Source organism: Xiphophorus maculatus, chromosome 2 (assembly GCF_002775205.1).
Source record: "Xiphophorus maculatus strain JP 163 A chromosome 2, X_maculatus-5.0-male, whole genome shotgun sequence".
Classification (NCBI taxonomy): Eukaryota; Metazoa; Chordata; class Actinopteri; order Cyprinodontiformes; family Poeciliidae; genus Xiphophorus; species Xiphophorus maculatus.
The window spans coordinates 13,314,543-13,339,989 of record NC_036444.1 but is presented as its reverse complement, the minus strand read 5'-3'; the positions used below and the strand labels follow the sequence as shown (position 1 = coordinate 13,339,989).

The following is a 25,447-nucleotide window of genomic DNA, read 5'->3' as shown; positions in this document are numbered from 1 at the left end:
GGCAATAAGTTAACAATTATTTTGTGTCCGGAAAATAATCCGTTTCAATAATCTCTGGGACGTAACATCGCGAATCAGCAGGCACTTCCCATCACCTAGCAACCCGAGAGTAGCCCAGCACGTTACCTAGCAACCCAAGCGAACCTCCATTAAGTTCGGTTAGCTGGTTTTACCACTGAATGCGCTGCTGGGAAAGACAAGTGTTTTGCTATTGACTTACCATCCAGAAACCACTTGCTGCTTTCTTGTTGGTTGTTTCGGAGGCTCTGCTTCTGATTTTTTTTATATATATACATTTTTAAAATTGCACATTTGTTTGCAGCCGTTTTCGTGTGCAAGTGTAAAAGTTGGGGGCGTGGCCAACATCAATTATTTGAATTTAAAGTGACAAGCTCATTCTAACATGAACTCAAAATAAGCTGAACTGAGGAGACTAAAATCTCATAATATAAGAATGATTTTGTGCAAAAAAAAATAACTTAATGGTTTGTATAGAGCAGAGACTTATCCTAACCTGCTGAAGAAAGCATACTATGTCACCTTTTAGATTTACACAGTTTGAATAGTATTCTAGTGACCTCAGAAGGCAACTGGTTGTAAACAGTTTTATGTGGGGATATTAGAGTAAAGAGAGCTGGATACAAATGCCCTTCAGACTATTCAGATTTTTAATTGAACAAACTATGAATCATTTTCCTTCCATAATTTTTGAGCAGCTGAAGATGCTCATTCACACATAATCCAAATGAAACACATAGAAGTTTGTGGTATCATTGCCTTTTGTAAGGCACTTCACGCTCATCTGAGTCCTGGACTCTTGGTTGAGTCTGTTTTTCCATTGCTTACAGTCTGAGAAGCAAAAAGAGAGAAAACACAGTCACATGAGCTAAATGAGGCATCTGCTTAGCAGGGAGTTTAGATAATGAGGCTTTAGTTTCTCCTGCCCTGGGTGTGGATGTCAATCCCACCAAAGGAAGTAACATTTGACTAATCACATACAACGCAAGGGTTGGATATGTCTGGTTTGCTCAGTTGTAACGCTAATTAAATCACCTAAACTATTTTATTTTAAAACCGAAACTTGAACTTTGCTTTGTTTTGTCTCGTTCACAGACTTGGAGGTTTCTCAGCTGTGACTTAAGCAATCATGCTGAAAACCATTTATTTAACAAGAAAACCTTGTGAAACAGCAAGTTGGGATGGAAAACAAGTGAGTGTGGGAGAAAAAGGCACAATATGGAATATCATTGGCAACTGAAGCCTGTAAAAGCTTAAAGCATTTAAATGACACAGATAAAGATAATGTTTGAAATGTTTGATAAGATTAAAGATTTATTGTGTTGCAGCTAGGATTCAGAGGGCTTTAAAGCTCGGGCCTTAGTTCAAAATTCCTAAGTGAGCACAAGATTAGATTAAACATTATTTTGCATTTTTAAACTGACTGCCCATTATTCTTTGTGTAATCTCAAAGTTTCAATCTGCTTTCCAATATAATTTCCCACAGGTCTTTAAATGTCGACTTGTTAAGACTAGGTTTGTTTATCATCAACTTTGCATATTTATCATAGTGAAAATTAAAAAAAACATTTGGCTACGCTGCTGGAGGTGCTTGTATGGAAACAGTGAAACAGTGCTGCAGCTCACTTCTTATCTTTATTTTTTAAACCACTGTTCAGAAAAACCATAACTCAGAAAAACTGGAAAACACAGTCAGAATTATTGGTAAGGTAGTAAGTAATGTATCTGCATTTACTGTCATATTGCCTCAGTTTGTGATTAATACCACTGTAAAAATTAGTTTTTTGGCTGTGGCACAATAAAAGTATCTGAATCTGAAACCGGTCAGGCCTAAAGTAGGCTTTGCTGAAAGGCTAAAAGAAAAAGAAGCGCTAGCATTGGGGAAAAAAAAAAAAAACTTTCCAGCTGATAAACAGCAGCGGTGTAAGAGGATTTTATTTTTTTTCAGTCTAGTTTACAACCAAGTTTGGCTCAATTAAATGAATCAGAATATTACATGCAATAGAAAAAAATAATTTGAACATTATAAAAGTTTGTATCTAATGAGATCCGGCCAATTGAATTGAATCACGGACTTTACAACAGTCTCTCCTTCTGAAGGTTGATGAGACAGAGACTGAGCTACTTGAGAGTTTGGAGGAGAGGCTTTCATACTGGGAGCACTGCACCAGCATGGTGGTGGTAGCATCATGCTAAGGGTTTTTTTTCTTAGTCTTAGTCTTAGATTAAAACTTGGAGATACCTCAATGTAACAGGTCAATGAACCCAAACACACTCTGTTGTTTTCTAAATGGATAAAACAGGCAGACATGAAGAGTCTGGATTGACTCTGACTTAATAAGTACAAACCAAGCTTAAAAGCCAGGTCTTCCTCAGGAAACTAATTAATTTAAATGAGCGCTACAATTTCTGATAAGAACAGTGATTGAATATCCAGGAGGAGTTAAAAAAACAACCTTGGTAGTCACAAAAGCTCTGGCTCTCTTCAGCCTGCTGGGGACATTTATAGTGAAAGGGTGTGTATAATTAGACTCTGTGTGGATGAGAGTAAATATAAACTTGTGTACCAAGTTCTTGTTTGTAAAAAGTCACCACAGCTGTGTATTTTATTGAAGCAATTGTCAAATTAACTGTGGAACAGCTATGTTAAGAAATTATGGTTCTTTTTAAATAGTGACCTGGAATGAACAATATAAACAAATACTTAGGTTTATTGAAGCAGTCGCTGCAAGATAAGCCAAGAATTCCTCTAAACTATACGTTTTCTGTAGAGAGTATCAATAAAATCTCTCAAAGAAGAAATAAAACAAAGCTATAAAAGTTTGCACTAAACTGATTCCAATGTTTTCTTTTAGCTGTAAATAGAAAAGTTATTATAGTTTTGTTTTACACATTTTCGAATTTAAATCATCTTTAAACTAGCCTGATTTTTACATCTGTTGAGATATTAATTTCAGTCCCAGTAAATCCGCCTGCCTGTAAATCTTAAGTTGATCTCCTCCTCCTATGATAATGTGCCGTGAGCTCATCTGACATTTGGCAACTGTTGGCAGGATAAAAGCCAGAAGTACAAGTTCGTTCACCTTCCACATTGACTTCAGCTCTCCAACAGCACACTGTTGAATAGTGTGACAAAAATGTTTACACTATCGAGAGGCTTCAGTCTTATTGATTCATTACAGCTGAACCCCATTTCTTGACAGCACAGCGGAGCATCGTTCTCGGTTGTTTCTCTGACACATGAAGACAACCAACCGGACTGGACTGAACGTCAGTAGCTGCTGAAACTTTAATATTCCCAATAATCCACTCACTCCAGGGCTTCACCCATTTATGGACAGCACTCTTTTTCCCCCTCTCAGTGTACCCTCTTGGATACAGTGTTTTGAATTCCCCCAGTGGGCTGGCTCGGCCCACTCTCTGTCTTGGATTGTGTAAACTCTGTGTTTTTTTTCCACACAGATAGAACAAACATCTGACCATCAGTCGGGCCTTCCTGGCAGAGCGCTTCATCTCCATCCAGTTTGGGCAGAGAAACCAGTGTCATTTCTCTTGTCTGTTATGCGCATGAGTGTCCCATTTCCATCTGAACCAAAGTGAACCCGGCACAGTGACTCGCAGCACCATGCAGCCTCTACTAACACCACTCTTCGTCTGCCTCAAAACCTACCTGAATGCTATTATTTTACAGACTCACTCTCTGCAAGCCAAGAACAAAAGCAGACATATTAACTCAGCACAGCCGTCACATGAGCCACACCTGCTCTAATCCAGACAATCTGTGGATATTATTTCAAAATTAAAGAGCCACTCGTCTTTCGTGGCTTCATCTTTCATCTCTGCGACGCAGATCCGCCGCGAACATTGAGATTCACACAGGTTGTCTGCATCTAGGTCCTTAATTCTGCAGTCACACATGCATTCCTTTCCCATGTGTGAGTGTTTTTCATCTATTACGCGCCTGATAGTGACTCCTACCAGTGATACAATCAAGTGGTCCTCACATCTGGGCTGCATTTCTTGCAGCCAGCCACACAGGAGAACGTCAGGTCAGTCTGGGCCTCATTAAGATGCTTTTATAATTTATTTTCAAGAGACCTGGCAGGGATCAAGGATGCTGATGCTGGGTGTAACGTGGAAAACAATATTATTTGCTGAACAGTGTGTCCAACAGGCTGGGGCGCTAATTTATATTTTATAGTATATTTTGTACTAAAAGATCAACAGGACCGCACCTCTTGAATTTTATATCATATAAAATTAAGGTCATCGTAAATGGATGTTATATTGCAGTGTCCCTCATTATTCCCATTTGTGGTAAACAGACTAACAAAAAAGGAATGAATATTGTCTGATGGCTTTTTCTCTTCTTCGTTACAGAAATTACGTTAAAAAGTCAAAATAATGTTTAATTATCAGAGTATGGCATACTCAGCGGACAAGATGGGACTCTGCAAGTTCAAATCATGCAGTTCAAAAGTATTCATAACCCCCAGCCTGCACACTATTTCAACCATGAACTTTAATATATTTCATTTAGATTTTATGAACAAGACCAGCACAAAGCAGTGCGTTATTGAGACGTAGAAGAAAAAAGATACTTAACCGTCAATGTATTTTGTTTACAAACACCTGAATGGTGTGTTTGTATTTGACCCATTTTAGTCTGTCCCTAAATAAGTTCCTCTACAGCTCTCAAAACTAATCTAATTACTGGAGACAACCTATGTGTAATTTAAGCTCGAATCCAGCCGTTCTCTGCAGGCCTTTGAGGTTTATTACAGAACAATAAAAACCAAACGGCATCATCTAAACCAAGGAACATCGCAAAAAGGTCAGAAAAATGTTGTGAAGACGTTCAAAGTGTACCAAAGTCTGAATGAGGATTGTTCTGAGAATGGAAAAACTTACTGAATCTTGGTCGTTAATTTAAACTGTCATAGTTCTGGTAAGAAGAATCGTAATGAGAGAAACACCCAAGAGTCCGAAGGAGCAGCAGAGATTCACGTCAACATGTGGGGCGTAATTGCAAAGGGAAGAAAAAAGGATACATTTTTTACAAACAAAAACGTGAAAAGTGTGATGTGCATTTTTACTCAGCCTTAACTTTGATTATGTCACTCAATGACAGTGACTCTAAACACACAAGCATAGCTGCAAAGAACTGGTTTTGATTAAACCATTTATGTCTGCGATTGTATTTTAGATGTTGTTTTAGTTTTACTACAGTTTCTTTTCTTTTGAAACTCAATATAAAATTTATTTTACAATTTTTTTTTATCATTTTAATCGTAATAAACCAAATTGCTCATGTATGAAAAGGCTCTTTAAATTGTAATGAATAAAATAACGTATCCTCAACTTGTGAGAATATTTGACTACAACTACATCAGACTTGTGTTAAAGTGCTTTTTTTTATGAATGTTTTCCACTACGTCTGTAGGTGTTGTTTGTGTTAAGAGAACTATAAACGACCCTCACTTTATTATGTCCAGCAGATTGTCCTCATCTCTGTGGAAACCTTTTTAAGAGACAGAGTGCAGTCCAGCTCTCGCCAAATGAACAGTATGAGTCAGAGGAAATAAACAAATCTGATTTTAGAGTAAGTCTCTTAAACACTGTGTACACTGCCTTTCCAATCTCCCCAGTAGGTCAAGACCTCTAAATTTATGGGTGCGGATCCAGATGAGCAGCACATTGAAGTTGAAGAGGAGGAATAGAGGAATATGTGACTAAAGGTTTTAGCTAAATTTTTCCACATTTTTGTTGGATTCGTTTTTAGTGTCTGTCATAACATTAAGATAACTTTCATCTAATAATTACACGCATCAACTGGCAACCATTAAGTTTTTAGAAAATTCTTCACAAAATGGTAAAAGTAGATGTAATTACAATACAACAGCTAACCAGGTGATGTTGTGCACAGCTATGTTCCGTTTTAATTCGTAAACTAGATAAAGTGTTGCCTGTCCGTGAGGGAAATGAAATACTTCACATTTAATTTCCATTAATTTACTGCCATCTAGCGGCTGATGTGAAAATAACACTTACCAAAGAGTGCAGAAAGGAAAAATATTATATTTACAAAAATATAAATGATAAAATGAGACAGAGAAGAAAACACTGAATGACTGTGCAAAGTTACATTTAAAAATAATTCAGAAGAACTCATTAAGATTTTGATATACACATTAAAATCTCCATAAAAGACTCCATAACACTCCAAGTATTGTTAAATAATAATCCGTTTACATTTTTGCTTCTAAATGCAGCTTCATATATAGAATGAGATAATTGGAAGTGACAAAGTTAAATAAGATGATGCTTAGTCATTGTAAAATGTTATATTATTAAATCTGGAAGGCAAAATGAACTATACGTTCTACTATATTTGGTGGAAATGCGTGTTGCACTTATTTTATTTCAGTTCTGTGTGCTGGTATTTGAAAAAAAATGGTTCAGAAATTAATGGCATCTGTTTTGTATAAATGTTCATACAAAACATTTTTAAAGGAACATTTGAAAGCAAAACAAAATTTGTTTTTCAATGTTCCTGCGGAACAAAACAAATTTGTTGCACATGTGTCTTTGAAATAAAGAACTGATCTTAGACCATTAAAACACTGCAAAACATAAAAATGAGTAAGAATTTCCTGTGTGTGTCAATGTGCTCAATGTGTTAATGCTGCAATCGGCTGATTATGTCAATTCCAAAAGCATTTCAAAATTTTATCAGGCCTTCACTTCAATAAACAAAATTCCAGGATTTCTGCTGTAAAAAGAAATGCAAAAGTGGGATTTTGTCTGGTTAAAGGTTTTTTATTTAATGTTTTTGGTTGTTGTTGTTCTCAAGTCCCTTAATTGTTTATGTATTAAGTTTGTTGCAAAAGTGGATTATATTTGGCTTGGAGTTTGACCACTTCCTCTTGTCAATGTTTACTAACATTGACAAGAGGAATGTTGAAGAAACTTTTTCTTCAACAATAAAGTAAACAGGAAATGCTCTAAACAACAATACACAGTTGTCAGATTTGTGTGAATCACTTTAGAACCAAAAGTTAAATCTAGTTTACAATCTAATAGAAGTGTATTCATGCCTATGACTCCTTAAGAAGATCCCGTTTTTCCAACACTCAACCTTTAGCACAACATCACAACAACATTTCTCCATTATGCCATTTATAACCATTCCTAGGAGTGTTGGACTGATATGTAGTTCACATGATATGCTCAGCAGATGAGTAGTACTACCAAGTGTTTGCTGGTTGCTGCTGTCGCTAGTCTGGAGGAGCAGAGTGGGTTAGGCATGGGAGATGGAGGCTCTGTGAGATGGAACCTCAGCTGGAGACTGCAGCTTTATTTTTGATGAGGGAAGTTTGAAAAGTCGATTTTGCGAAACAACCTCCCTTTAAACAAGTACTATCGTCTTTACCTTCCAGTCCTTTTAATAAAGTGACTTATTTTTATGCAGAATGTTCCCATTGCTCCATGTGTAGTTAAAGAAAAGTTGCGCTTTAAGCACTTTTCTAAGCTTAATGAAGCCTGGATAATTTAATAGCATATAATCATATTTTAATATAAAAGAAATTTGAGTCCACCCACCAGATTAAAAATATGATTGGGGAACTCCTCCCATCCCCTATCCACCCATCTTTTCTCTTTTTGCACGTCATACGTAACAGGCTAAGCCCCGCCCTCGGCCTGTCTCTCACGCACCAGTTACGTCTGACCGTAAAAAATAGAAACTTCCAAGATGGCCGAGTCCGTGGACTCCATGCATTTCGCTGCGAACAGCAAAACAAATTCCCCGAAACCCCTACTGGCCAAACGACCGCCCGAGAGCCGTCCGCAGTCTTCCAGCGACATTTTCCCACCCACCCCGAAGAAGGTCAGGGTGGAGGAGAAGGGCCTGAAGCACAGGAAACTGAACGGAGAGGTGTGCGCAGGGGAAAAACACAACGGGAAGCAGAGTTGTGGAAGCCCAGCGAAATGGAGTTTCGGCCCGGCCAAGGCGAGCCACTCCACCGCCTCCGCGATGCCGACTACCCCGGTCCGGAAAATCTTCAAAATCAGCAACTTCCTGGCCTCGCCTCCCAAAGTGAAAAAGGCGAAGGAGAAGCGACACAAGGAGAAGGAGAGGAGCAGCGAAGCCCCGCGGAGCTCCGCCGCCTCTGTGGAGAGAGTGAGCCCCGCTAGCTGCCATACAAAGACGGAGAACGGCGACGTGAAAACGCTGCAGAGAGGTAGGACGGCACGGCACGGCCGGGCTGCTTCCCACAACACCACAGTTTGCTGCTTTACACTAAAATAAACCCAGTTTATCCGCAAATCCGTCCGTTGAATGTTTTGTTGAGTTATTCGACATTTTGCCGCACATTAGGCCTCTGTTTTTATTAGGCCCATATGGTGTGTGCATACACGTGGAAATGTTTCTCCTTGAATTATTTGCCACAGTTGGGACACAACAATGTTTCAGTTCACCTTTTCTTCTCCCTAGATCACAGTGGGAAGGAGAAAGACAGGCAGAAGAAGAAGGAAAAGAACAAGGAGTGGAAAAAACACAAACTACCACCTGTGCATGACATTGTGAGAGAAAACGGAGAGGTGATGTCCCCTCAGAAAGGTAGGAATTTATTCAGAATTTGAAATAACTTTATTATCAGGCAGAGATAATGGTGTAATTGTGCTCTTTAAATTGACTTAGGAATTTAAGTCAATTTAAAGCAGGTTTGGTTCTGGTTGTCCTGACATCTTATGCAAAATGATATTGGAAGTTAAGACAAGCACATGACCTCAAGTGTAACAGCTGTATATCTTGAAGTCATAGTGGATCAAAATCATAATTCACAATACTGTGCATTTGGTGTAAACAATTCTTGTTTTGATCACAGAGTCTAAAGAGGTGCTGAGCGTTGGTTCAGAGGAAGAGCTGCTGCTTAAGAAACTCAAGAAGAAGAAGAAAAAGAAGCACAAAGACAGCGAGTGGGTGAAGGAGCGGCACAGCCGGCCCAAAATGTACCACCGATCCTGCCAGACTGTGTGCTCAGGGGTGACTCTGGGTCTGCCGGAGTTCCTCGGCCGGATCAACGGGGACAGCAGCAGCAGTGGTCTGATCCACAACACTACAATACCACAACACTTCCAGGATCCTGCTGCTGGTGCTTCTGCCACCATGTCCTCCATGGTCAGGGACAGGCTCAGCTATGGCTGCACAGCCACGGCGGGCCTTCCCGGGCTGGAGTTCAGCCATCTGATCCACATCGAGCAGCAGGCCAACGGAGGCGCCTCTGTGGTGCACGCCTACACCGAGGAGCTCTCCTGTCTGTCTCCAGCAGAGATGCAGCGCTTTGCAGAGGAGTTCGTGAGCCTGTCGTTCAGCGAGGATGGAGCTCAGGCCGCGCGCTTTGTGATGGGAATCATCCACGGAGCGGCTTCCTACCTCCCAGACTTCCTGGACTACTTCTCCTACAAGTTTCCCAATGCAACAGTGAAGATGGAAGTGCTCGGAAAGAAGGACATCGAGACGACAACCATGGCTACCTTTCACTCTCAGGTGAGGATGGGGTTCTGAACTGCGTCAGATAAAGACCGGGATGTTTTGCTACTTCGAAGTCTCTTGGTAGTTTGTGAGCAGCTCAGTTGTCACATCCTGAAACGACACACCTCATAGTTTGTGTCCAGACTCGGTGGATTCTTTCAAGCTGCGCCGCAACATCTCCAGTCTTTTCTTGTGTGTTCAAAGCGTGTCAGTTTTCAGGTAGTCTTGTAAGGCTGAAAGCTCTGATGTTGTGTGGTTTGAAAAAGTCATGAAAGAAACGGCCCATATCTGGATGACTGTGTTAATGTAGAAATGTTTGTGGTGACTTTTCTTTTTGTCCATAAAAAGCTGTGAGTTTTCCATTTATTTATCAATGTAACTATTAAGTTACTGTCAGATAGTTTGTGTCTTGCTATTGAAAGCTTGTTGGAGGTTTAAATGTGAGAAAATGAAGGTGATTTTGTAGAAAATCAAGTCCTGTCAGGTCTTTAAGGTGTGTGCGTCACATTTTGTGTGGTCACGTTTTTAATAATGCACGTATCATGGAGTCAAGGGTATGGAGTTCAGTGTTCTGCTGCATCTTGATGGGGATTCGTCAGCTTTGGTATTACACCAGTATTTTGTTGTGTATTTACCAATCAACTGATCATCTGGGAAGGAAATGTCAGTGCTGCTTGACTACAGACAAGAGGTCAGATACTTACCTGAATTCAGCTGAAAGACAAGTAAACAGTTTCAGTTTCAAGCATTCAGCATGCCGAGTTGGATGAGTCTTCTTCAGCGCAGACAGAGGATCTTCATCGTGTCACATAAGATTAATAAATGTTATTATACAGTTGTGACAGGCTAAACAATGAATCGATTAATTGTATGATGAGTTAAAACGAGCCTGTTACTTTCTGTTTTGACAACAATCGGTAAAGAGATGCTCCCATTTCACTTTGAAAAATGCTGCAAACATTTAACAACCTGTATGAAGTACTTAGTTTTTCCTTTTTTATTTTTTGTTTTACAAAAGTCTTATCTGGCACATTTGCCTTTTTTCCTTGCCTCAGTTAAATGGTTATATTTTTAAATGCAATTTTGGTTACGGAGACTTCATAATCTGTTTTAATTATTATTGTTTTGGTTGTTTTGTTTATTTATTTTGGATATTTTAAATGTTTTCCAGTTGTGGTGTTAAATGTTCTTTGATTTTTGAGAGGATGCACTTACATTAATGTACCATTAATAATATTATACCAGCTGAAAGTGGTTCCAAAATGACAACATTATTGTTTGTCGGAATAATGTTCAGGACAATTTATCATCCAGATAAATTAGTTAATATGACAGGAATAATGCTGCAGTATTGTTGCAGTTATGTAAATGCTGTAGCCACGTAAAACACTCCAGTGTGTTAGTTAGGCTTAGCTGGTGATTGCTGTGGCTAATCAGTGTTAAATATATGAAGAGGCAAAGCATTGTTTATATAAGATTGTTCCCCTACGTCGCTGAAATGTAAGGCAGATATACAGTAGTTTATTACTGAGGTGTTAAATAATCATTAGGAGAAAAATATTTTGTTCATCAGCTCAGTTTGACATCAGAAATCTGGAGTTTAATTCTTGATTTTTTTGTGTCACTATTGAAAACTTTTTGTTTGTGTTGAAGTTGTCAAAGATTAAAATGTAAAAACTTTTGAAGATTCAGTGGGACGGATGCTCTGCAGTGATTGGTGGCTCTATTTGGGGCGTGCTCTATGATTGGTTGTTGGGTGGGTTGGGTTGTTTCTGTGCTGCGATTTACTGGGTGTTTTCTTTAGCTGTCAGCTGGAGAAGGAGTTTATCTCTTCAATGGAGAGTAAATCTTTCACCAGTCAGAGAAAACATGCAGGCTGATCTGTGATTATTATATTTTTAACCGCTGACATTTTTCAGTGAGCAATAATGGAATTTGAACCACCAAAATCCCAACTAACGATTAAGAGATCTCTTAATCTCTCTGTGATTAAGAGATACCTATTTTATCTGACTCTGATTTCTCTTTAAGTTTAAAATAAGTGAGAACCTTCAAAATATTTTATAAAATGTAAATTTAACCATCTTTCCCCCAAATTATTCACGACGCTACAGACATATCTCAAATGATAATAGTATAATGGACAATAAGTGTCAATTTTACAAAATAGAAAATGATTTTTTTTGTACATTTTGTTGGAAAAATGAAGCATTTCTTAAACTTGTTTGCACTCTTCTGAATAATCAGTGCAAAAATCTTCAATCTTATGTGTTTCCTCTGGTATTTTTAGGATTTAAATTTAGTCATGAGCTCCAAGCTTTGAGGTAGGAAGTCTTCACTGATTCTGTATCTCTATTAGGACTGGACCACTCCAAAACATTAATATTACATCCAGTCAGAAGAAACATGTTGGTAAAATCAAAATATTACTTTAAATCTAAACCTGCTAGGTGTATGAATAATTTTAGAGCTGTTTTACTGAAAAATTGAACAATTTACTCCTACAGTTGACCAGGTGACTGTCAAAGACAGTGATCAGTGCTGTTTCTCTATGCACCGGTCACATCACTGTAAATCTGGTATGTTTTAAAATCCTCTAGGGTTTGGGGAATAAATATTTGTATAAATAAATCCACCTAACGGATGAAACATAACTCCTTTCTCTATTATTTGCACACAATACCAGATCTTTAAATTTAATGTGAAGATAAGCAACTGTACAGGATCTTTAAAGCTCTTTAAAGTGACTGTGTTGCTATTAAAATTGTTTTTAATTAAAATATCAATGTTATTCCAGCAGCATGGTAACATGGGACGTTTTTTGAACTGCCTTTCACAGATTATATTATTGATTAGCGCAATTATCAGTCTGTGCATGTTTTCTATGTAGAGGAAAGCTGCCAACATTTCCTAATCCAGCGTTTTCTGATAAAGTTAAATTGTTAATTTAATTTTATTGAACAAAGTATCTGTGCTGTAATATCTTTTGTCTTCCTGTTACTTAGAGAGTGAAAATTTAATAAGTAATTTCCTGAATGAACAGACACTTACTTCCCTGTTCTTCCTTGGACTTAATTTGAAGAAATCTCACTAATTCAGAACATGTTTAACTTTGACTCCTCTTTCTTCAGTGACTTCCACACTGAAGACTGTTGCCTGCATGGACTGCTAGACCTTACATATGACTTTCATTGGTTGGGACAGAAAAAATCACAGCTTCTGACTGACCAATCTTTAATCTAGAGCAATCAAAACTGGCTGTTTTTTGAAATACTAACAGGATTTTAACATATTTTGCAGAGTTACTTACTTTATTCATAATTTAGAACCATTTTTTTCTAAATTTAAAATTTAGCTGGCTGCTCTTTAATGTTGTCTGGTTTGTCTGTTTAACCTGGTACCATGTTAGATTTATTGGACAATAGAGGCATGCAGGTTTAGGTTAAATGTTGTGGCAGCGCCCCCTACTGGCTCACCAGTGCTCACGGTCCCTTGATAAGGGTTGAAATTGAGCTGCAGCAGGAGGATTTACAATTTTCAGGTTAACACTACAACAACGGTCTTGAATATGGTCTCCCTTTGGTTTGGTAAACTCAGATTTTGGGTTGGTACGCCCTGGTTCTGGTCTTGACTCAGGTTGGGTGGTCTTGACTAAACAACCACTAATTATATGTGGAGCCTGTAGCATTTCAAGGTAGAGGATTCTCACTTCTGACAATGTTTGAGGATGATAAAGGCCATAGAGGGAGTTCACATTATGACGGATGAGAACGAGAGGAGCAAACCTACCTAGTGCGCAGATCGCCTCTCTGGGTGACAAATGGTGCTGAGCCACTAAAAATGGAAGCTCGAGTTTGTCACATGCTTTGAGTTTAAGCCTCGTTTCAACACGCTTCAGCAGTTAAACAAACGGATTTGGGTCACGGAAAGATTTTATACATCTATGCCAAACTCTCTTAGCTGTGAGAAAAAAAATATTTCGAGACACTGAAAATATCTGCACAATATTTCAAACTGCAATTATGATGACGGTGCAGTGTTTGGAATATACAGCTTCGATGGAGCTAAGCTGTGATATGTTAGGAGCTTTGCTTAATGTTTAACAACAATAACTGTAATGTGATGTTTTCCTGCAGGGGTGAAGTCCCACTTTACTTTCAGTCCTCTCAGTATATGCAGTCAATGTGTTGAGATTTCACAATATATCCATTTGTTTTTTATTGACTAATTTTACTTGATGATGCAGACTGCAGATGTACAGTTTTGCAGATTAGCATATAGTGAAGCAGCAGCTCTAAAAGCCTCTTTAGTTAAGTGACTGAATTAATTCATGGCAGCTCTCAGACTCACTCATTGTATCCGTTTCTACTGCATGCATGCAGTAGTTATGGGCTCAGGATTGCACTGCTTGACTTAATAGTCAAGGTGTGCTGCAGAGGCAGGGGGTCTTTAACGCTCACCGCCTCGGAGCTTTACAGTCGACATGTGATGATTGAGTGTGTTTGACTGCTTTATTCAGGCTGTTTCTGTTCATTGGTTAACATGAAAGTAACAAGAAGGTAAGAACAAAGCATATCCTCTCACGTTGTATGATTTTTATTTTTGGTGCTTCAAATTATGTCACTGAATGCCAGATTTGTTCAGGTTTTTTTTTTTTATCTTTTCAGGCTGCAGCAGGTTCGCTCTCTCATTGCAAAGAGCGTTTTGGCACTTTTTGTTGTGTTTATTGCTATGCTTTGCTTTATAATTGACCTCAGGGTAGAAATCATTTAGCTGTTGCTCAACACTGGCTGGGTCTCTCATTCAACATGGATTGCCACTTTATTTTTGTATTATATTTCTGCTTTCCAGTGTTAATGTTCTCTAAAGCAGATTAACCACATTGAAACAATAATCTAGTGTGACATAATACTGTTCAGTTCTTGTTTTTGCTTGGCTGTATTTGGGCGAGACGGCAAAAGTGAAACAATGGAAGAGATCGTCAGTTGAGTTTAACTTTTAAACTTCAGATCAAGACTGAAAGTAAAGTGATTAGACTCAATCCAGCTGATTAGACTCAATCCAGCTAATATTTGACTAGAAATTAGTTTTCGTTCAGTGCAGAAATGCTTCACAATTAAATTAAGTATTAAGTTTGACAGCTGATTGCTGTCAAACTTAATACTCCTGAGAAAAAAAACATTTTGTGCTTTAGGGAAATTAAAAGCAAAGTATTCTCTTTAAAAACAACAAATTAATGGCATTGTTATTGTCGTTATTAGTGCAAAGCCCATAAAACATATGGTGAGCCAGCAGCCATGTAGATAAAAACAAAAGATTAAAGGGGCAGTATTATGTATTTCCCAGCCATGTTGATGCCATCTTTATTGCACACTCAAGTAACTAGGTGTTATTCTGAGAGGTGTGGTAAACGAACTGTCAATCTTGGCTGTACAGCAACAAAGTTGATTGTCTGGTGCAACACAGCAGATTTAAAAAAAAATGGCAGCCATTAGTCCTGCTGCTACATCCAGCAGTTCACCTACATACTGATTAAACCCCGCCTTCTCAATTTACATCAGCCAATCACCTCAGCCTTCCAGAGTGGGAGAAAAAGGAAAAAAAGTTAACTTTCACATACACAGAGTAAACACTAACAATTATTTATCAGTAATAAAATATAAGGCTGAAATTTTACATATGCAAATTCACAATTTGTAAAACATTTTATTCTTTTAACTACTTTAAACTGCAGCCCATCAAACTCCAGTTGGGTTTGAGGTGGGAATCCATTTGAGCAGGGTCCCAAGATGGCTGCCACAAAAAACACACCCACAAGATAACAAACATTTCAACCACACACACAAAACGTTCATTTACACATGGTAGAACTAAGGCTAGAGAAAAACTCGTTGCTTCTTAACACTGGGTTGTCTTCAGTTGTACGACTCCATTGAAATTGAGCCTATCTCCTTAAGAAGCTCCTGCCGCTATCAGCACATAATCACAACATTTAATCCGTTTTCAGCCTCCATTTATAACAGGAATTTCACAGAGTAGTGGTTCCTATAATGAGCTTAGCAGACTCTGTTCCACCAGGTGTTTGGTGATAGCTGCTGCCGCTAGTCTGTAGGAGTTAGCGGGCTTGGTGAGCTTGGCTTGGTGACTGCAGCTTAAAAGAGGAGATATGTGGAAAGAGAGGAGATACGTGAAAAAAGTGGCATTTGTGAGAGCAAACGTTTAGTCGCCCAGAGCAGGTTGCCACGAGAGATTAAAGGATTTCTCAAACAAGCCTGAAAGAGTCACAGCAACACTTCAGGTATGTTTTTGATGAGGGAATAACATCAGAACATGATGTAAATTGCAAAAAAAAGTCAGTTTTACATAATACCCCGCCTTTTAAGTAGCAAACTGGTGGACAAGATGTGCTTTAATAGAAGTGCCTTGGATTCAGATGTGGAGCACGTTATTGGAAACAGAAACAGGTCCATTTAAAAGGTTTATCATTAAATAACCAGAAGCACAAGTTTGTGGTTCTGATGATACTTTTGCCATAAAAACAAAAAAAAATGTCACCATAAAATATGAGGCAAGCAGTTAGCAGGGTAGGTACAGAAGACTTTACTGTATCTATTATGCTTCTTCTTATTAATAGTCTCGTAGTTAAATACTTTAAAACTAAAAATACAACAGGAATAAATCTGATCATGTTTATCAGAAACAGGTCTGGTTCATGTTAGCCAGCAGAGCCGCCTGCTGTCTCCACTTCTCACCGTGACGCGGCTGCATTTACATTCAGATCAGGTAGCTGCAATCTTTTCAATTACGATGTAATTTACTGTTCACTTAAAACCAGATCAGACGGTCTGAACAGGCCAGCGTCAACTTAAACGCACATCACCGAAGCAACCGCCTTCTCCTGACGTCACGCCGCGCCACAGGAGCAGCGGCTTCCCTCCCGGATGTTTTCTCTTCCAAGATAAAAACGCGATCAATAAAAGAGCGGCATCCGAACCTCCGGGGTGTTTTCCTTAGAGAAAACATTCTGCTCCGCTTTTATGATCATTTCTGCAGCAACAGCGGAAAAAAAAGCACCAGCTGTGAGTTCGGAGGCAGTGCTCTGCATCTGTCCCGTCTGTTCTGGTTCTGGACGAGCTCTGCACCGAACGCCATGAGCCAAGCCGTTTGCTCCTGCTCATGTGTTAGTGAACACGGCCGAACCGGACCAGAGCGGGCCAGGATGTGTGGCTGCATGCAACAAGTTGGACTCACTAACGTGAAGATATTAGAAGTTTGAAATATAATTTTATGATTTTTTGTCAACGATGGTTCACTGACACCAATACTTTCACTCAGATGTTGAACTTAATGTTCGCTATAGAGCCATTTCACTTTTCATATATCTAAATAATTGTTGACAGAGCTATTTTTAAATATTTGGATTGTATTTTTTGAATCCAATAAGTTTATATATTAACATTTAACAATATTTAAACATTTTTGATCATTTATCATTCAATTTCCTAACTTTTGTCTCCATATACTGTACATATCCATACTTGTGTTGTTTTGTTTGTGCCTTTCTCTAAAAGGTTGAAGAAAGTAAAATTAGTGTATTGATTACTGCTGTGGAAAAATTTAAGAGAACACATAAAATGATCAGTTTATCTGATTTTACTTTTTATCTTTATATGTTTGAGTAAAATGAACGTTGTTCTTTTATTCTATGAACTACTGACATGTCTCTGAAATGCCAAGATTTAGTATTTATTAGCAAAAAAATTAGAAATAGTCAAAATAACGAAAAAGATTCAGTGCTTTCAGACCTCGAACAATGCAAAGAAAACAAATTCATATTAATTTAGAAACAACAATACTACTGTTTTAACCCAGGACGAGTTCAGAAATCAATATTTGGTGGAATAACCATGAGATTTCCTCTTAATGTTTTCCAGAGTTTTATGTTACACTGGATTGCAGGATGATATGGACTTAAATATAATATTGTTATAATAAAACCGATGATAAAAACTATTAAATCTGTTTTAAGTAACTCACTGTGTGTCACAGCAGCACAGCACACATCTCTAGAAAACATTCAGATTTGTAATGTGCTCCTTTAGGACACCAGTCACATGAAGGAATGTGATTGTACCAATAAACTGCTTTGTATTTGATCATATTTTCAAATTTATTGATATTTATTGATGCTCTCAATGAACAAAATAGTAAAACTAACAAAACAGACAGTTTTGAGGTTTTTTAAAACATCATTAATTAGAATTTATCATTACAACAATAGAGGATACATATAAATATAAGCTGTAACGATGATGGTTGCTGTCAGCCTTGAGCTTGGCCTGTGGATCTAAATACTTTGTTCTTATGTGACTTAATTAGAGTTGTAGATTTGAAACTGTCTGAATGATTTTCTATTCCTCCATCACATTTCTCTGAGTCCCAGCAGCTGGGCTTTTATTTGCTTTGCTCCTGACATTTTCGTGTCTCAATAAGCGCTGAAGGTTGAGGTTTTCTGAGTGCGCAGTGAAGAGCAAACAGTGAAACGGCCATCTGCCGTGTTTCTCTAGCTGTGGAAATGTGCCGTGATGTGAGCTGGGGGCTGATTTGTGTCCCCTCCTCCAGGTGAAGAGGACGTATTCCCGGGGAACATATCGTGCCGGCGCCATGCGGCAGGTCAGTCTGGTCGGAGCCGTGGACGAAGAGGTCGGCGACTACTTCCCAGAGTTCCTCAGCATGCTGGAGGAGTCTCCTTTCCTGGTGGTCAGTGCCCTCCCATAGCTGCAAAATGTCCGCACCAGCGGCGTGTCAACATCTGTTCGACCTTCCTCTGTCTGTGTGTGTGTGTGTGTGTGTTCTTGAGTTACGTAAACTGAAGTTTCCCGCCCTGTGTTTGTGCAGCGAACTCTGCCGTGGGGAACCTTCTCCAGTCTGCGGCTGCAGAGCCCGACCGACAGCGACGACGGCCCCATCATGTGGGTCCGACCCGGGGAACAGATGATCCCCATGGCGGACATGCCGAAATCCCCCTTCAAAAGGAAAAGGTGAATTTCTATTCCTTCACCACATTCTCATGTCAGACATGCTGCACTGTAAAAAGCAGAAATGTCACATGATTTAGACGAGTGTGATGTTTACTTGCTTTAGGCCGTTTTGAATGTAGCTATATCTGGTTCTATATGACTGGATGTGAAATTAAAGCCATTCAACATTCAAGTATCCTAGCTAGAAACTGACATACATCATCATTTATTATATTTAATAACTATTTAATTAATTTAGTTACTTTTGAATAATACAAATTTTGTACTTCTGGGATGCCAGAACATTATGTAACATTTATGTAACAAATTTATGAACTGGAGAGTATTCATGGGCCTATGAGTATAAACTGAGTAGTCATAGTTTCTCAAAACTAAAATCTCAAAAAATTTTATTCAGAATGCTTTTTCCTGCCTAACAGTAAACTAAACATGAAATGTTTTAATTAAATAGGTAAGAGTCAGATTTTTTTTGTAGAAAGCAAATGTGTAAATTATTGTAGATCCAAAACTTTAAAAGGGTTTTGCATGTTTTTCCTTGCTGAAAGAAAGTCACCCATTTCACTAATTTAATTTATGGCCGATTAAAGAATACGGTTTAGTCTATTCTCAGAAATAAAAACATGATTTATGTCCTTCTTTATTCGAAAACACTTCCTGAATTTAACAGAATTTTAACAATGTAATTAAAAGCAGATCTGGGGTTCACTAAAGTTTATTTAGTGTATAAGTCAATGGATAGAGGTTTTTCTATCTACTATGAAATGAAAAAGAAAGCATAAAATTTGGTCACTAAAAGATGAATATACTTTGTGTTGTTTCTAACATTTTTGTCAGAAGATTTTAATTTGTGGGTCACAAAAGGTCTCTATCTGCATCAGTCAGAAATTTGTATCTTAATGGACCACAAATGACCCCTGCGCCACACTTTGAACATCCTGGTATCCTTCTGCCACAGTTAAACTAGAATTTACTGGACTTGGAAAAACTTGGATTATATTGCTTGATGAAAATCAGAATTAATTAACTAGTTTTCAGAGGCATTCTAGTAAAGAAGTGAGAAAAATGCATCAATTTCCTTCCTGTTCTTAAGCATGCGCCACTTTGTTGGTCTATCATAAATAATCCCAGTAAATCACATTGAAGTCAGTTATTAGCGCCTGAAATAAAACAGAAAAAGCTCAGGAGGTGTGAATGCTTTTACGAGGAACAAAACCCCATTTAAATACCTTTTTACTGCACTTGCTGTGGGAGAGTTCGCCTCCTCTGTAAACCATGACGGCTGTGAACTGGATGTGTTGCAGGTCCACCAACGAGATCAAGAACCTGCAGTACCTGCCCAGAGCCAGCGAGCCCAGAGAGATGCTGTTCGAGGACCGGACCAGAGCCCACGCCGATCACATCGGTCAGGGCTTCGAGCGACAGACCACGGCCGCTGTCGGCGTGCTGAAGGCCGTCCGCTGCGGAGAGGAGTGAGTGCAGAGGATCCGTTTCGCTCCTCCAGATCCTCCCGCAGTGCATGCTGGGAGGTCTGAAGCTGCCCAGCCTGTGGTTTACTCAGGCTTGTTCTTTAAAATCCCGTTGTGTTGATTCACAGCAGCGACACTCCCGCCCGGATCACCAAAGACGTTGTGTGTTTCCACGCCGGAGATTTCCCAGACGTGGTCATGAGGCTGCAGCTGGACCTCCATGAGCCGCCGCTGTCGCAGGTGGGACGGGCGTTTCTTTCTTTAAGCTTTCCAGCAGCGTGCGATTCGTGTAAATTCTCGTTTCTTCTTCCTTTACTGCCCCACTAATTATTTCCATGCTGACAGTAAATCTGGTTACTGTGTGTAATGTGAATTATATGCTAATCCGCTGACTATTAACTCAACTTGCCAACAAATGAGGAGCTGCCCAGATTCTTTGTTTTTAGTCTAAAAGTGTTTTTATTGCCGACAATAGACAAATTAATGGTGAAGTAAAATGCATATTTAACAACCGTGAAGCCAGTTTAGAGGAAACAAATTCTGATTTTAATTTACTCACTGTTCTTGTGGGCAGAAATTCTGTAATCTGTTGATGTTTAGGGTTTGAAACAGTCTGGAAATTATTTTTGAAATTTCATATAATTGGAAAAGAATAAGAAAACTGAAAATGAAAAGTATTTCCCAACTTTTGTCCCAAATCCAAAAGAAAGAGGTATTTTTGCTTTTCTTCCTCCTTCCTTTCACTCATACATCCTTTCCTCATTTCTTTCCTACTTTCCTTCCCTCCTTCTGTACTTTCTCCTCCTCGACATTTGTTCAGTCCTACCTTTTGTCACTCCTTTATTCATTTCTTTCTTGTATTTTCTTCCTTTCAGTTGTTCTTTTTGTGTTTATTCCTTTTTCCCTCTGTCCCCCCTTCTATCATTTCCACTCACACACTTTTGTGTGCTTCCTTTTGTTCTTATTTCCATCCTTTCGAACTTTATTCTTGTATTTTCTTTCTTTCTTTAATACGTCCTTCTATCCTCTTACTTTCTTTTGGACTTTAGTCCTTCTATCACTCCTTGTGTCCTCCCTTTTTTTCCCCTTATCCTCTCCCACTGTGGAACAATCTACCAAAAATATGAAACTTGGGGTCTGGAAATGTTTTAACATAATTAATTTAGTCAATATTGGTAGAATTAATGTTTTTTGCCAAAATCAAAGTATCTAGTAAATAAACACCACCAGATAGTCAAAAGTTGCATTAACGTCAAAGTAGGAAGAAAATGTCTGAATTAAAGAGAAACAAAAAGAAAAAGGGTTTTGTTTTGTTTCTAAAATAAATTTTTTTATTAGAGTAAATAGAGCTAGCTTAAGCGCTGTGTCCTCTTGTCTCCGTGTCTCCAGTGCGTCCAGTGGATAGACGACGCCAAGCTGAACCAGCTGAGGAGGGAAGGGATCCGATACGCTCGCATCCAGCTCTACCACGACGACATCTACTTCATCCCCAGAGGAGTCGTCCACCAGTTCAAGACCGTCTCGGCCGTCTGCAGCCTGGCCTGGCACATCCGACTCAAACAGTACCACCAACAGGAGGAGAGGAAGGAGGAGGAAGAGGAGGAGAGGTTTTCACTAAGCGAAGCGCGGCATAGAATCAAACAGGAGGAAGACGCGGAGGAAGAGGGCAACAAGTGTGACTTTGCAGTACAGACGGTGAGGAAGGTGGAGGACGAGGACATTGAGGGACGAGAGGAGCCACCGTCTCAAACGCTGACGCATCATTTCAAGGAAGAAGAGGAAGATGGCCAAGAAGAGATGAAGGTGTTGCCAGGAACACAGTTTCTGCCTTCAGTCCAAAATGAATCAGAGGAGGTTGTCTTCAGTCCCATGCCGATGGAAATTAAAGTGGAAGAGCTAGAGGAGGACAGAAAAGGCGGTGCAGAGACGAATCAAAGACTGCCGGGCCAGGAGGACGCTGGACAGGACGCAGCGTCCCTTAAGTCCTCACAGCAGATCAAGAAGGAAAGTGAAGTGGAGGAAGAGCGGCAGCCAAAGCCAGCGCTGCAAGAAAAGACTAAAGACGACACGACGAGCGCTTACAGCACACCGCAGATCAAAAAAGAGAAGGATAAAGGTAAAAGAGAGCGAGACGAAAGGGAGAGGACTAAAGAAAAGAAGGAGAAGGACAGGAGTAAGGACAAGGAGAAAAAAGACAGAGGAAAAGACAGAGAGAGGGAGAAGGTCAAGACTGAAGGAGGAAGAGACGGGGGCACCCTGATCCTGACGCAGATAAAGAAAAAGGAGGATGAAGAGCGGACGAAAGAGGGAAATCAAGGCTGCCCGACCGCGCCGTCCGCTCAGAGAGACGATAAGTGGGCCAAAGAGGCCGACTCCAAAACACAAACCCACTTCAAGAGAGACAAGGAGCACGACAAGGACAGGGGAGCGCCTCCGTCCCGGCCGGACAGAGAGGACGGCCGGGACGGAGGCTCGCACAAACACAAGTCCACACATGGGAAGAAGGAGAAGAGCGGCCACAAGGAGGGCAAGGACACGAGCGCGTCGGGGAAACCAGGCAGGGAGGACAGAAAGACGCACAAACACACCCAGCTGCAGGTGAAGAAGGACTGCAAGAAGGAGAAAGACGGCGGCAGAGAGGAGATCAGGAAGAAGCCTGAACACAAACCAGCACGGACGCTCTTCACGTTCGATCTCTTTAAACCCATGGAGGCTCACCAGCCGCTCGCCCTCTCCTTATCAGACAGCAGACCCAAACCTCACACCGACCCCCGAGGGTCTTCCTCCAAGCTTGGGTCAGATGCTCGGACACTTGTTCCCTCTAAAGGACCAAAAGTAAAGGACTCCTTGCAGGGAAAACCTGCGACGTCGGCGGGGCTGCAGGACTCACTAAAGCAGCCTCTGAGGACACAAACGCCACAAACACAGAAAGACTTCTTGATATGAATGTCTCCATGTCTTCTGCTTTTATTGTACTACTTATGCCAAGGCCTTGTTAAAATATTTGACGGTTCACCCTTCCTTTAAAATGCAACCATTCCACAAATTAGACGTTGTTGCTGTGACGCAGCGAGACGAGGATGCGCTCTGCGAGTATTTTAACAGCGCCAGAGAATGTAAGCTAAGGAGCTCACTTCACTCGTTGGTCAGCAGACGTACGGAGGCTTTAACACAATTCACTTTGGTGACCCGTGTGTCGGTGCCTGTGCACTACTTAGCTTCGCTCATAAAGCTCCTATTTTAGGTACTCAAGCCAATCTGAAAACAATCATCTTCATAGTAAAAGTTTTGATACCCGTTTCATGTTTAGTCATGTCACAACCACAAACTTAGGTGGATTTTATGGGGATTTCAAGAGAGAGAGCGACACAAAGTAACTGAGGTTACATGATTTACTACTTTGAAATCTGTTTTCTCCTTTGTCTGATACCCTGAAATAAAATCCTGTGCAACAAATGATCTCCAGAAGTTGACTAATTAGTAAATAAACCTGTAGAATATTAATCTCCCCTTAAATCAGGCCTTTTTAGAACCACGTTTCACTGCAGGTGCAGCTGTAAGCCCATTCAGAGTGGACATCGGTTTCACGCTGTCCAGTCAGATTTAGGGCTACACCAGGAGTCTGCAACTCTTACAACATAAAGAGGCATTTGGTGCTTAAGACAGCCGAATAAAAGTCATTTACTCTAGGAATTTCTTGTCATTTTTAAAGAACCAGAATTGTATTTACTGAATTTTATTTATATTCCAGTTTAATGACGAGGAAACCAAACTAAAACTGGTACTTTATCGTCATTCTTTGCGGAAATTCAGTGCATAAATACGGCAAGAAACTGAAATAAAAATGGTTAAAAACACTATTTGTTATTATATTTGCGTTTAAAAACATTAACTGGTTCCTATTAAATTTTTAGCCAAAGGTCTTTAGAGCCATTAAGAAAGTCCAAAGAGCCACTAGCAGCTTTAGAGGCTCAGGTTGCAGACCCCCGGTCTACAGTCTTACCCTCATATTTAGCTCCAGCCGTCTTAGAATCAACTCTAACCAGCTGCTGAGTCCCACACCATGATGGAGCTACCACCATGCTTCATAGAGGAGGTCATGGTCCAGATATGTTTCAAATGTGGCTTTTTTTTAATTATTTTAAACTTCTTCAAAACTTTTTCTCCTATGTTTCTGCTGTGTTCATCGGTCTTCATCCTGCTGTTAAGAAGATGTATTTAAAATGAGGTTATGTTACAAACTCCACTAATTAGGTAACTTCTGTCGGTAATTAGTTGTACTGGATTTTTATTTAGTGGTATCAGAGTGAATCGGTGCCGATTTCAAATTAATTATGTTTATTTGTTAAATATTTTGCGTCTCTATTAGCTGAGATCCCGATAAAAACATTGAAGCTTGTGGGTGGAAACCATTTTAAATACCTTTGCCAGGCGCTGAGCGACATGAACTGGGAGACGTCGGTAGGACCTCCACTGATCTGTAAATCATCTTACTGTTGCTTTGGTGGGCAGGATTTTTATTGTTTATAACACTCCAAAATCGGATTCTGTCAGTTGCTTTCAGACTGGACTGTTTGACACACACAGGGCTGTAAATTATACTGTAAGTACCAAAACTGTACAGTCTAGATGTTATTAGCACCGGTGTGAGGAAAATGTATACAGAAATTGCATATATTTTTTGTAAGACAGGTTTTATTTTCCATAGAGCTTATTTATATCATTTACTGTCTGTTTTTATTTCAAACTGATGTATGTGAAAATTTTGTTGTAAATACATTTTATTTCCTAAGATAATACTTGGTAGTGTGATTTATACTCTGATCAGAACCTCTCAATAAATGGTTCTAAATGTTGACTAAGTTACGAAGTGTCTCCGGTCTTTTCTAAGTTTTAACTTAGGCAAGGCAAGTTTATTATTTACTGATTAGATGCTTCAGGGTGAAGCATGGCAACGTGTGGAGTTACTTTTAAACCCAAGTTAAATTGTCTCTCCATGTGAGTGAAACATGGAAACGTTTTGAGTTGAATCAGTTCTTACAGATTCAGCACTTAAACTTCTCCACCTGAGGGAGCTCTCCACTCTGGCCCAGCCGCTGGGTTCATATTCAGCCGAACGACTGAATCATTTTATACAGATGATCATTTTAGACATCTGTATAAAATTATTCAGTCATAAAAGATAAGTGTGCATAAAATATTTGAATATTTCCAGTGATGAAATAGTTAAAATGATATGCCTTGTACACATAAAAACAATTATAGAACTTTGTTTATGTTCTATTTTCCATTTTAAAATAAATGACTGGTCAATTTAATTATATAATTATTTATATTCATACTTTATCCTGCAACACAATCATACCAATGTTTTACTCTGCAAT

At 39.4% G+C, this 25,447-nt stretch overlaps 1 protein-coding gene across 1 annotated transcript; it reads left to right on the top strand.

Moving 5' to 3' along the window:
* The first annotated feature begins 7,734 nt into the window (after positions 1-7,734).
* On the top strand, positions 7,735-24,925 carry LOC102228743 (round spermatid basic protein 1-like). The gene is made up of 8 exons (XM_014473092.2): positions 7,735-8,261; positions 8,516-8,641; positions 8,910-9,571; positions 18,179-18,316; positions 18,455-18,597; positions 19,899-20,066; positions 20,192-20,303; positions 21,453-24,925. Exons 1-8 carry the CDS (start codon positions 7,772-7,774, stop codon positions 23,007-23,009), a joined length of 3,396 nt encoding a protein of 1,131 aa, XP_014328578.2. The 5' UTR covers positions 7,735-7,771; the 3' UTR covers positions 23,010-24,925.
* The last annotated feature ends 522 nt before the right edge of the window (positions 24,926-25,447 follow it).

Excerpts from the sequence above, each read along its gene's own strand:
- LOC102228743 (XM_014473092.2), top strand. The coding sequence starts at position 7,772 with ATGGCCGAGTCCGTGGACTCCATGCATTTCGCTGCGAACAGCAAAACA. Across the intron at positions 18,317-18,454 it reads AGGAGTCTCCTTTCCTGGTG|CGAACTCTGCCGTGGGGAAC; the intron begins GTCAGTGCCCTC and ends GTGTTTGTGCAG. Across the intron at positions 20,067-20,191 it reads GCCGTCCGCTGCGGAGAGGA|CAGCGACACTCCCGCCCGGA; the intron begins GTGAGTGCAGAG and ends GTTGATTCACAG.